Consider the following 13,473-nt stretch of genomic DNA (forward strand, 5'->3'; position numbering starts at 1 on the left):
CAAAAGTGGAGTGTTGAGGGGGCTGCATCCAGGCTGCAAAGGATGCAGTTTTTTGCACTGTGCAGTTTCACACAACACTGCTGGTCTGCCAAGATCATCTGAACTGTACAGTATATGTACTGTTTGATATTGATGCTGCCTTCCTGCAGGGGGCTCTTGCAGCCTACTGTAGGCTTATTTCCTTTCTTTTTTGATGCAGTGTCTAACTGATATTAGCATAGTAATAATTATGGTTAATTCTTGTTTACAATCATCTCCTATTTCATCAGATTGGGCTTATGTTACAGATAACGTTATATTCCCAGTTGTGCATGAATACCCCGGAATCAGTGACATTTAAACACTGCTATGATCTACTTCATACTCCCGGAAATTTAGGCCTCCATCCTGTTTTGAACCTCCTGCAGGGTGGGGATCTTCCTCGGTTTCAGTTGGTTTGAATACCTGCCTTGTGATATATTTTGTTCATTCTGGGCTGCCAGAGAAATATTAATTTCTGTAATTTAATTGATGTAGTAGTCACCCACTGAAGTTGTTCTCCTTGTCATGGTCCTTTTCAAGTTCCCTAAGATGGCAGCTGATGTTTTGACTGCAGTTTTCTTAACAAAATGTTGAAAAGAAGGATCTGTAACAAAATCATTACAGTGTTGGCAGAACTCCCATCTGAACTATCAGTAAAGACATGGATGTATTTGCACAGTTAAAGTCCCATTGGTATGTACACAGTACACACAGCTATAACTCAATGGAAGTATTACCCCATGGTATTAACATGGTAATTACTTCCATGCTGGAACCAAATGCTGAAGTCACTGTTATACTTAATCACCCGTCCCCAAATCTTCTACGTTTAAAGGAATGTGTAACCCAGTGAATAATTCATCAGGGTATCGCATAGTAAACTGCTGTGCAAAATGGTCACAATACAAATGTGCAGAGATATAGTAGGAGTTGTACACAGAAACCATAGTATACTTAAGAGACAAATTACTTCATATCTGTTACACATACCCTGTAGTCTTCTAGTAAAAAATTCTAGTAAAAAGTTCATCAGCAAGAAATTCATAAATGTTAATCAGACCAAACATTCTTTGCCCAAACCTATGTAGGAATTATCAATCAGCCACACGCTTCAACAGTTATTTTTTTCCTAAATGTATTCATTTACTCCCAGAACTTTGCAACCTTACACACTTTGTAAATATTTGCAGCCAGTTGACCTAAGATACAACCAATGTAAAGAGAGAGAGATAGAGTGTGTGACCTTTAAGTTTTCTTCTCCAACACCTTTCTTGAAAGCTAGGGTTATTATTATAGTATTCCAGTCTTTGGAACAGTTGCATGTCATGCCCTCTAGTAGCAAATTCATCAACGTAAATCCCATCAAACATCCTTTGTTCAAACCTTTTGTCGGTTATGAATCAGCAAAATGCTCAACAGGTATTTTCCCCTGCATGTATAGATTATCCCCAGTTGCACTGTACACGCTATGTACAGTAAATGTTACGACCAATTGATGTCAAAGATGACAAGAAATGGAGAGAACGAGTTAGACCTTTGGGGGTTCTTCTCTAGCACCTATCTTGAAAGCCAGGGTTGTTATATTATTGCAGTCATGCCCTCCCTATACACCCATCAAACACCATTGATAATGGGACATTGGACTGAAATATTCTAGTACTGTTCAGGCGCGTAGCCAAGGGTGGGGCGAAGGGGGCAGCCGCCCCCCCACCCCCTTGAGCATATATTTTTTGTATGTTTTTATGATATCGCTAGTAATTTCAAAAGAGAAAATGCTAATATGCAATTTACAAGGCCTGGGAAGTGCCATTTCCAGCGATCTGGGAGGCATTTTCAGCCAAAATTTTCTTGTACGCTTCGGGCCAACCATGGTGGTGCTACACTTAGATACTTTGCAATGCTGTATCTACAGCTCTGATAGTTTGCCTACAGTTTCGCCCCTCCCTTGGCAATTCAAGTTTCAATAACTTAGCTATTTAAGAGAATGCTGTTTATCACACTTCTATCCTACCAGTTGCCAAGCTGGTTTTGCTGGGTTTTCCATGCCAGGATGGGAAACATCCAATTCAGCTGTTGCAACTCAAGATATCTGAGTGTTTGCTCAGATCTAAGCATTTTATATAGTAAAAATTGCTTAGGTAGACTTTAAGTATCAAGTTTCAATCAATCTTCAGTTGCCCTGTCTGAACAATAGACTGTAATCCTGCAAAGGAACCTAAAGCAAGTTGTGTAGTATTCGCAGTTTACGAATACATGTTTTAATCAGAGTGAGAGATCTAATAAAAACCTTTGGAAAATGCTCCTAATCATTAACTATTTTAGTCCAACAAGGAAAATGACTGAATATGCTCACAAAGTTTTGTCTTCTCGTTTTGTATTGTGACCAGCGGAGAAAGTGGTGCCGGGAAAACAGAAAGTACCAAGCTGATTATCAAGCAACTGACCGAACTATGTAAGGGGAAGTCCCAGTTGGAGCAGCAAATTCTACAGGTAACCATTGCAATCACTTAACGTTATCGATATCAGGCCCCACAGTTTAGAAAACGTAAGGGCTGCTTAAGATACTCGGAAAAACTTATTTTTCACAGATGCTCTTTCCCTTCAAGTTATTCCCAGACATTAAAAAATAAAAAATGATGTGAAATGATTTAACAATGATACTGAAATCTGCCTAGAAGTTAGAACAAATTATGTAGTGGTTATGACTGTCTACCAATCAGAGAGCAATATTGTTACTAACAAAAATTTGGACTTTGATATCCCAAAGTTAGAGTGGTGTCCATTTGCGGGCCACATTTTAAGTTTATGCAATGTGGTTCCATATGTGGCAACAAAAAGCTATATCTTTGTTGGTGAATTTTAATATATTGCTCATAATTAGTCAAGCTCAGTTACCAAATTCCTCTTTCCTCAGACTGAAACGACAAGCATTTGAAAACATTTGACACCATACTTCAAGAAATGTTCATGAGTGAATAACAGTTGACCCAGGCTGTCTTAATACTTGAAACTGCATACTTTTCTGCCAATATAACTTTCAGTGTTAGATTAACGAGCATTCTATTCACATGATCTTAGTCACATATCAAATGCTTATATACTGTATGTATTCATTTCAGTAGACTTTCTTTTATAAACTATTGACAATTGGAGAAGATATCTATAGGGCTCTTAAGTGTGACTCTAAACCGGGTTCTTTGATGAGCAAACATTATGGTTTGTCCTACGCCAGACCTTGTCACGATTCTTATTTATTTTGTGAAGTAAAGTAATAAAAAAGTTGGTAAAAGTACACCTCCATCTTGTAGTGTACATATGCTTATGTAGTATGTAGTGTTCATGTGCATTCTGTATATGTATTTAGTCAACGAGGTAAATGAATCTGGAGAAACTGTCACACAGTAAATACGCGCGTACGCGCGTACCATGTATGGAGGGTCATGTGATGTGTTCCAGGGTGGTACTAATATACTACTCTCCCTATTACGCATGATGATTTCACCCAACTAGTACGTAAATGTGTTTGCGTGCTTAGGGCAGCAGACGACACCCGTTACCTAGCAATAACCGTGGCTATAGCCTAACGTGATAGCTATATTCCCGTCGAGCAGCATTAGGCTCTGTTCCATGGAGAATTCCGTAGTTGCACTGAACTAAACAATTCCCCACATTTCCCATTTCTACATTCACTTATAGCGTGTAGTAATAACGTTAGGCCATATGAGACAAAGCTTGCCCCTAGAGCTGTATTAATACGTAAGATTATGTAAAAAGCCTGCCTTCATTCAAGAGAATAAGGTTGAACGTTAGCATATTAGCACTATTTCGTAGGCCTGAAGGACCAGTACCTTCTTATGCCGTTAGTTCCCATGTCCGAAAAGACCAATCTTTCACGAAGTCACTAACACTGTTCTCGAACTGCTACAGAGAAATATCAGTATAGTACCACCCTGGAACACATCACATAACCCTCCATACATGGTACGCGCACACCCAATTGACATGAATCCTCCAGATTCATTTACCTTGTTGTATTTAGTGTACATATACATCTTGTAGTGTACATATATGTACAGATGATACAGGGCCTGTTATGTCTGAGCTCAATTGGCATGTCTGACATATAAATATATGATGATACTTACATCAGTAAAGACATTCAGAACATGTAACTTGACTATAGCACAATATCACTACCATTAGCGTTTCATCAAAAAAATTAATTAGCTGATGTAATATTTCAATCATTATACTGTATAATTATGTTACATGTTTCATCCTATGTTTCGTTTTCTTATGATAGGTGAATCCTCTCCTAGAGGCATTTGGCAATGCCCAAACGGTTATGAATGACAATTCCAGTCGTTTCGGCAAATACATTCAACTGAAATTTCACGATGCAAAAGGTGAGATGTCGTGTTCATAAAATATAAATTTTTCATGATCATGTCAGATATTTGATATAATTTTGGGACTTGTTGCTATTACAGAAATACATTTCAACTATCCTGTGAAAATATAGTAATAGTACAGATACACATAGTATTCAGCCACTTTTCAATCAGAGAAGGTGTATGTTAGATCTGTGTTTGAACAACTTATGAAAATATCAGGAAGCATAAACTTCAAAGTGATTTGTATGTCATTTGACTGATTTTATTATTGTGAATTTCATCCCAGCGCAAACCATCAAAACAACTCTTTTAGGTCTAAAATGAATTTCATGTGGTATGAAAATATTTTTTCTTTAACAACGTTAATAACCTATAACTTTTACTTTACCGTCAGCACGATTGCATACCATTTCTTGTCATTTAATTCGATTTCAACAGTCAAAGGAGCCAAAATTTCGGAGTATCTTTTGGAGAAATCCAGGGTGATATTTCAGAATCCTAAAGAGGAGAATTTCCACATCTTCTACTACATGTTTGCTGGACTAACAGACGAATTGAAAGAAGATCTTGGTTTGGCATCACCAGAAAAATACAGGCATGCATTTGTTTTGCCCCACATTAATAACTTTTCATAGTTCATGTCATTTATGAAAACAGACATCTATGGCCTGTAATGTAAACCTTTGATTTTCTGACATGTCAGGATTGAAGGTTGTCCTGATTTGATATGAATATAGAATATGGTAAGTGACAATTTGATTATAAATCTAGATATTCCATACACACTAATGCAGTACTTGTTTCGCCATGATGTCAGGTCGTGATAAATTTAAACGATACAAAGAGGGCAGTATTCCAAACAGAAATTTGATTGTCTGAGAATGGTCAGACGACGTTCAAATACGTCCTGTTCCTGTCTTGATGTCTGTTCATGTGGACCCTTTCGCATGTATAGGGTTTGAAGTATTGTGCAGAATCAGATCAGTGTATATTTTTATGCAGTGTAAAGATTGTTCAGAAAAAGTGCAAGATAAGAAAAATGCAAGTATTAAGTTGGAGGTGAAAACCATTCCACTGAAAACTGATAAACCAAATGTAATGTATTCCTTTGCCCATGAAATCCAAACTGTTCAGAGTGTAGCTTGCTTGCATTCTGTAATGAATGAAACGGTGTTGGATATACTGTGTTTAGCTAGTTTTGCTGACCCTTTCAGTCCAGTTGAAAACTTGTTATGTGTTGGACTGGCTTCTCAGGTATTTTTGTAAATCTGCGTATAGAGAAAACGATCTTCAACTTTGATCTTTACACATGAAAGGTATATATCGGCACGGTTGTTGCGCTCATTGATAATGTTAGTATGTCTTATACCCAAGTATTGAAGTAATTTTTCATAATTTATCTAAATATGTGTGTTTTTTTTTCTCCTCTGTTTGTACCACAGATATCTTGGAAATGGACCTTGCAAGATCAAAACAGACCCCAACGGGTTGTTAAGTTCGTACAATGAACTCATCAATGCTCTTGATCTAGTTGGATTCCTAGAAGAGGTATTTATAGGTGAACTTTGTTAAAGACTTGCTTGTGTGTTTTTTTTTTTTTAAGGAACTGCTTGCAATCCAAATACTAATGATCATACAACCATGCTTCATGCCTTGTAGGTTCTCTCAGGTGATTCGGTATCCAGAATTCTCGACAACTGGTGACCATAACAACTTTTGTCCACAGACAATGTGCTAAAGCAGGTTGTGAGTGATGTGTTGAATCCCCACCACCACCAATACCACTGCTTAATAGTCATGATTTCTGTCGTTGGTTAGCTTCTAATCAATGCAGATTGGATTTCCATGGGCTTTATCACACGGTTTTGTATTTTGTTATTGAGGCATACAGTATATTTATACATATATTCTAGTATTCATGGCCGTGTCACATCAGAGAGCTGTTCTTACATTGTTGTTACCTAGTGTTAAACTGTTGAATGAAACTCAAGGTTGCCAAGCAATTTAGCAGTATTTCTTCAGCTACCATGGCACTAAACAAACTAAGGTATGTAGCAAGCTGTCATGGTGTGCTCCCTTGTTAACGAAGTAGAATCATTTCTTTTTTATTTATTACACCACAAGTTATGTTACCATGCCCCTTAAAAAGCAGTGATTACTTGCCCACACCTTTTTGTAACCACATTGTTAGGACAAAAACTAGTGTTCGACCGATTGTATGACAATCGGTTTTACCGATTAATTCCTGTGACAATCGGCCGATGCCGATTACCGATTATTTCAAAAATTTTGTGGAACTGGCCTAATGTATGATTTAGTGTTATGCATTATTACCAACTTCTAGGCAAATACAATCAAAGATGTAAATGAACGACTTAACTTTTCACAGTAAAGATTAATGGAGCAAGTAAAGAACACTGTAATACATACATGGGGCGATGTACGATTATAAAGAGGAGTCGCAATATTGCAATCCCGCCACAACACAGTGCTGTACAGACTACAGAAAGGGGAAAATAGTAGCCATTGGCTACGAATGAAAAACAAAAAAGTTAGGGACAGCTTTTACAACTGCTATTAAAAACCATTATCAGTGTTGCAACTCCAACGTAAATAAAGTGAAAATATATCGCACGTAAATAAAATATTCGTTATTTCGTTAGCTGATATCGAAACATATAATGATGTGAAAAATAATGTGTAAGAGTAAGTTGGCCTGACGTTTCGATCCTAGCAGGATCGAAATGTCATGCCAACTTACTTATACACATATTCTTACACAGGCTCTTTAGTGGATAAGCAGTTTGCTAACAGTTTTATTTTATTTTGTAAAATAAAACAATCCCGAACGTTTGCTTCAAGTTTTCAATGATTACTATCTGCGCGGTAAAACTTCCGATCGAATGTTGTTTCAAACGATCATACACAGTAAGTCAATGGCGCTTCTCCATTGACTTAACTACATGTGGGAGAAATCACACACTAAAGTCCCATTGACTTTGTCGCGCGTGTCACTGGAAATCAGACTTGCTTTTAGTCGGTTGCGGTAAGGAGTTTAGTTTCTGTTAGCACGTATGGTACATGTGGTCAGGGAAAAAAGTTGCTTTGGGTATTTCGCAAAATTATGCGTAAGAATGTTTGCCTAATCACAAAATACTGTAATGCAGTGGAACTACTGAGGACTGTCGCCAAACGTGTTTAGGGATTTTTAGGAGTATTTGGAGCCTTGATTTCATCATTTTAAGCCATTTGTAAAATCTTGGGCGCATTTTCAAACTGAACAGTTATGAAGCTCAACCGTTCTTCAGCCAGACTAGCCTAATGTACGTAGAACTCACAATGAACAAAGCCTAATGTTATTGTTTTCACTTTCCAGTTTTCACCTACGGTGAAACGGCCAAAGTGGCCACAAAAGTATATTAATTTGGTTTTTATATTTAGTCGAGACAATTAATCTTTCTTATCAATTGTTAAACATGATGACAGGTGGTTTTGTTAGATGCAAGAAGCGAAGTAAAAAAATACGTCGTCCCCCTAAGCTTATCGCGGGTATATACTGTATGAAGTTACGCGGGTATACTGTATGATGTTAACTACCAAAACTAGATAGTGTATCGAACAGCATTTGTACAAACTTGCGCGAGGGACTTGCGATACTGTTACACTGTAGATTAGCGCACTTCCCCGGCTATGAATAGCATTGAATCGAATGATCTAAAATTTTCTCCCGTTGAGGTTGTGGTGTATCAAAAGCGCGGAAAAATACAATCCTTTATGTGGAACGTAATAATCGGTTCCAAATAATCGGTAGCGCAATGGATTTTGCCGATGCCGATTATTTACCCATTGTCTGATAATCGGCCCGATGCCGATTGTCTAACCGATTATCTGTCAAACACTAACAAAAACCAACACCGCATCAACCTCCTTATGAGGAGGCTGTTGAGTTTAAAATCAAATATAATGTGATACCTTTCTTATCCAATCGAAAAGATGTTTGTATGAAATGGCATGTTTTGCACTTTGCAACGATGTGGAAACAGCACATTACATCTTGTAAGACGTATTCTAGTCTCATAAGTGCTTAATATTGAGAGAAAAAAACAGTTCTTTGTCTTGCTTTTAATGGTAAAATCTTGATTCATTTTCAGGAACAAGAAGACATGTTTAGAATTCTGGCCGGAGTTCTGACTATCGGACAGGTTGAGGTGGATACCAACGAGAAAGAGGAAGCATTTGTCAGAGACGAAGATGTGCTCAAGAGGGTGGCTGTATGTATTTTCTCGATAAGTTTGAGCAAGTCTCAAGTTTTTTGTTTACAACAGAGTAAAGCTAGGAGAGCAACCCAATCTCAAAAGCTAATAGACACAATCATATCCATCCCCCTCTGTCCCCTCTTTTTATCACTGAAACATAATTCTAGTCTTATATCTTTATAAATGAGAACATAATTGTCAATATCATGGTCATTATTATCAATACCAGGGTTTCTTATAAACCCCACCACCTTTCTGCAATTGCTAAGCTAACCACAATCTTTGTTTCACTCACTTCCAGTGAGAAATGCTGGTGTCTCAGATGTACGGATTTCAACAGGGAGGGTTAAAGTTGGGCAATGGGCTAGGGCAATTTGTTACTTGATCCATTTGGTCAGGCTTGAATGTAATAATCGTTTCGCATTTATATCCTGCACTGTTCCTTGGAATAATGTTTAAAGACCAACTATGGAGACTTTTCGATGAACATAAAATCCCACCATTTTTCATGTATGTAATCCTTAACTGACTCCAATTACATTGCTGTAATTAACTTTACCAATTTCGGACGTTAAATAAGTGAAAAATGGGACGAAAAGTCAGCTTCTATTTCAGACATTCCTGAAACATTCCTAAGACATCAGGTGACCATGTGACGTCAACGTTTGTATACCTCACTCACAACTATACTTTTAGTGTGTAAAGTCGTATACTTGAGCTGCCAAAAACATCAACGATATTACTCCTTTTTCCTCAAAATGTCACAATTCTGTGTTGTTGGAGGTTGCAGTTATACCTCATCCAACAAAAGCATTAGCTTTTTTAAATTTCCGAGTAAAAGAACCGACGTAAAACGCCGCAGACTTTGGATCAATTTTTTGAGATCCACGCGGAAAGATTTTTCAGCACCCAGAGCATCTCATGCCCATGAGTCCACATGCATGACCCTGCTTCTGTGTATGCTGCAAATGTCTCATTCTGTGAAAATTATATACTGTCGATAGCTGTGTCGGACCATGGTCGGACATAGCTAATGTGAAATTGACCGTAAACACGCCCTGGACGTCCTTACATGTAACATTATATCACGCAATTGACAGTAATATATTTACTGTAAGAGATGACCGTATATATATACCGTGCCAAGGGTATAGCATTGTTAGTACATGTACGGTAGTTAGTTACAACTCTCGCCGGCGTTGGCTCACAGCATGTGTAAATAGCCATGTTAGGATTTATCTATTTCATTTGTTGTATACCAGTATCGTGAGTTCGTGATACATGTGTAATATTGTCCGTTCTGTTTATTCCGACATCTGCATGGTCCAAGGAGTTGAATAAAAACGGTAGTATGTAGCGATCGGACGTTTTATTTCGTTAGTGACTGTCTTGTGATTGTGGGATGTTAGTACTGGTCAAGGCCTGTTTCAACTAGACCTAACTCTATGGAATTACACAGACTCACGGTAGTTTTTCGCCCAGGATTGAACAAGAAACGTGGATTAGGATATTCACTGCTAAATTTGTTTATTGACAGGATACTTTTTCTGTGTTTGTATACTTTTGGATATTAAAACGAGTAAGTACTATGTAAGTATATTGTACCGTACGGACCTATTGACGCTACGCTATGTAAAAGATGCCTCCATTTGAGTGGAAATTTTGCTAATGAAATAAGCAATTTAACTAAAATTTCTGCTTATAATTGTCTTAAAACTTGTTGTTAGCCTTCATGTGTCTTTGTTTTAAGCTAACAGCTTTTCAAACGCTCGAAATTGGAAGTCAAAAACAGTACAATTGTTCGCTATCTGTGTACAAACAGTGCCTATATCAGCGTTTGATTTTCGCGGTATACAAACTTTGACGTCACACGGTGACCAGAGGCTCCTTTGGGTCAATCTCTGTTTTCAGACATTCCAGAGGTTCATGTCACGTGACTACCCAAAATGTCCATTTTCGTGGTCGTTTTTGATGGGTTATAGTAGGTTTTGGAAGATTATTTTTTACACATGTTGATTATGGGTATGTAAACTCCTAAATTAATGGAAAATCTCAAAAAAAAAAATTGCCTCCATATTTGGTCTTTAAGGGCACCACTCTAACACAGCAATATTTAAAATGGCTGAATTTTCATGGATAGTGAGTAAATGTTAACCTTGCAAGAAACGTGATAATATCAAAGGAAAACTAAAAAATTATGAAATGTCATGCTAGAATTTCAATAAAGACTATTGCATGTTTTGCAATATTATATATTCCATTGCTGTAATGGGTGCTCTGTTGGGAGACTTCATTCAGCTTGTAAAATTTTTACAAATTTCTTTGAATTTTAAGGATATTCTGGGACTACAGGAGCATCAACTGAAAAACATGTTAACATTTGCAACCAGCAGAGCAAGTGGAGAATTCTTTACTCGGAATTACTCCAAAGAACAAGCTCATAGTAAGTATTTTACTATAATCATCAAAACCAGGGCATAATAGAAGGGAAACCAAATGTAGAGTTTGGGAATATCATAGAATATCACATATGATATGTTTTGCTTTGCATATGAACCGTTAGAGAAAAAAATAGAAACAAATGGTCTACTCTCAGTTAGAAAGGCCGTTTTGTAATTGCTTTGAGCGTACACAGTCCTGATGTCACTTATTAGTAAAACAGAAAAGTTCAAAGTTCATTGTGGAAAAGATTGTGGATCATCAAGAATGGTATGTGATGTTGGATTTTCTCTGATTATCAGCCATTCCTTCAGCACTTTCCTCTTCTGTTATAATTAAGATATACACATTAACCCTTGCCATGTTTCTGTAGAACGTATAGTTCCTGTGTCACATCTCGCTAGCACGACGGAACGAAAGAGAGACCTCGAGTGTAAATTTTGGGGACGTCATAGGAATTCCAGCATGACGTGTGATGCTAGGAATACGTTACATTAAGAGGAGACACTTTCAGTTCTATATATTAAGATAGAAATAAGAGTAAAACATGTTTGTATTTTATAATTGCTTTAGATTACTCAGCAGTCTTATACTTCACTTTGTTGCAGTGTTTTCAATATCCTGTGTACATATGTATTTGCCACTGCCAAGATGGCAGTCTTTCAAGAACCGTGTGTATTTTTTCTCTTTCGTCAGATGTGCGTGATGCTCTTGCAAAGGCTCTCTACGGCAGATTATTCAGTTGGATTGTCAACAAAGTTAATCAACTTTTGGCTCCAGAGGAAGATCTATCATCTTCATCTATCACAGAGATTGGTGAGTTCTCGTAAATGTCATCTTATTTGGTCTGTTTTTTTTTTCTTTTTTTTTTTAAATGTCATTTTCCTCAATGTTTTGTCATTCCCTTCTCCATAATGATTTTGTGATGGCTTCTTGGTAGCATACTAGCAGGGAATGACAAAAATCAGACCAGAATGAGCCCTTAAGCTGGACATTGATTGGTTGTGTTTGTCCGTGAGTTAGATCAGAGTAGAGAAGGATGTATGTGTTTTGAAGGAGAGATCCTTCTCTTTTGAAATGGGCAGTGAGACTAAACTATCTTCTCAATGGGAAGGAATCAATTTCCTTAATTCCAGCCCAAACCAAAAGATAGATTTGATTTTAGATAATAACAGTAAATCAGTCTGTTGTAAAATCAACATTTACACTTCTTTGAAACTAATGCAAACAAATTTTAAAATGGGAAAATCTGCATAAAATCATATAAAAATAATTTGATCAGAATGTAATTTCCATGTTTCACGTTCCATGTGTGTAAAATGTGTCTCAGAATTTATTATTTAAGGTTGCCATGTTTGCCAGTCAAGCAAGTGCTTTACTTTCAAGGTAATTACATCACTTTCATAGCAACTCATTCATGCGCGTAGCCAGGAATTTGCCATGGGAGGGGGAACCTGCATGCAATCTAAGCGTAGCGCCACCATGAGTTGGCGCTATGCGTACAAGAAAATTTTGGCTGAAAATGCCTCCCAGATGGCTGGAAATGGCACTTCCCAGGCCTTGTAAGTTGCATCTAAGCTTGAAAATTACTAGCGATATCATAAAAACATACAAAATTATGCTCAAGGAGGGGGCGGTCGCCCCCTTCGCCCCCCTTGGCTACGTGCCTGAACTCATTTGCATACAACAGTCCAGGTGAAGATTGCATAAGATTGGAACGTTTCCTTTCCTGAAATAGTGTATAATATATTTCATAGCACTCGATGCTCCAACTTGACTTCTTTTTGTATGTAATGGAACAATCAGCCACCAATAATATTTTTTCTCTTCCCTTTATCACCAGGTATTCTGGACATATTCGGATTTGAAAATCTCGGCATGAACAGCTTCGAGCAAGTCTGCATCAACTTGGCCAATGAACAATTACAAAACTTTTTCAATCAGGTGAGAAAAATAGTAAAAACTAAAGTATGATTGCCTCCCTCAAAATAGATAGAATCTATGTCAAAGAGTTTCAATTTATAGTTTTGATATATTTCTGAGGGAGATACAGATTGAACATAAGAAACACTAGGAACACTTTTATAGAACCTGGTGGTGGAAGCGAGTCTTTTCTTTTTAAAAAAGTCACCTTTCGCAAGTAACTGTTGGCCCATTCACATTGTGAGACATCACTTAAACCCCCCCCCCCCCCACAAGTAGTACCATTTATTTGGATTAAATAACTATTTTCAATAAACATTTTTTTAAATACATATTTTAGATGACTAATTTTGTATTATGTTATCCACACTTTACTTTGTGTCTGAGCAAAGGTTTAAAACACAAACATGATTATTAATTTTAAGGATGTTTTTTGCTCT

General features: G+C 37.2%; 1 protein-coding gene across 5 annotated transcripts in view; it reads left to right on the forward strand.

The window, feature by feature from the left end:
* Nucleotides 1–13,473, forward strand: part of LOC139978444 (myosin-IIIb-like) — a 58,399-nt gene that overhangs the window by 12,303 nt on the left and 32,623 nt on the right. For all 5 annotated transcript variants that reach the window (XR_011796964.1, XM_071988675.1, XM_071988678.1 and 2 more), the window contains exons 4-11: nt 2,409–2,511; nt 4,325–4,427; nt 4,854–5,010; nt 5,858–5,963; nt 8,567–8,686; nt 11,006–11,114; nt 11,807–11,926; nt 12,954–13,054. Coding sequence is in view for 4 of the 5 variants with exons in the window: in XM_071988675.1 (XP_071844776.1) it covers nt 2,409–2,511; nt 4,325–4,427; nt 4,854–5,010; nt 5,858–5,963; nt 8,567–8,686; nt 11,006–11,114; nt 11,807–11,926; nt 12,954–13,054 (919 nt within the window). In the remaining variant the exon portion in view is untranslated. The remainder of the gene's footprint in view (nt 1–2,408; nt 2,512–4,324; nt 4,428–4,853; nt 5,011–5,857; nt 5,964–8,566; nt 8,687–11,005; nt 11,115–11,806; nt 11,927–12,953; nt 13,055–13,473) is intronic.

Source organism: Apostichopus japonicus, chromosome 13 (genome assembly GCF_037975245.1).
Source record: "Apostichopus japonicus isolate 1M-3 chromosome 13, ASM3797524v1, whole genome shotgun sequence".
In the NCBI taxonomy this organism is placed as follows: domain Eukaryota; kingdom Metazoa; phylum Echinodermata; class Holothuroidea; order Aspidochirotida; family Stichopodidae; genus Apostichopus; species Apostichopus japonicus.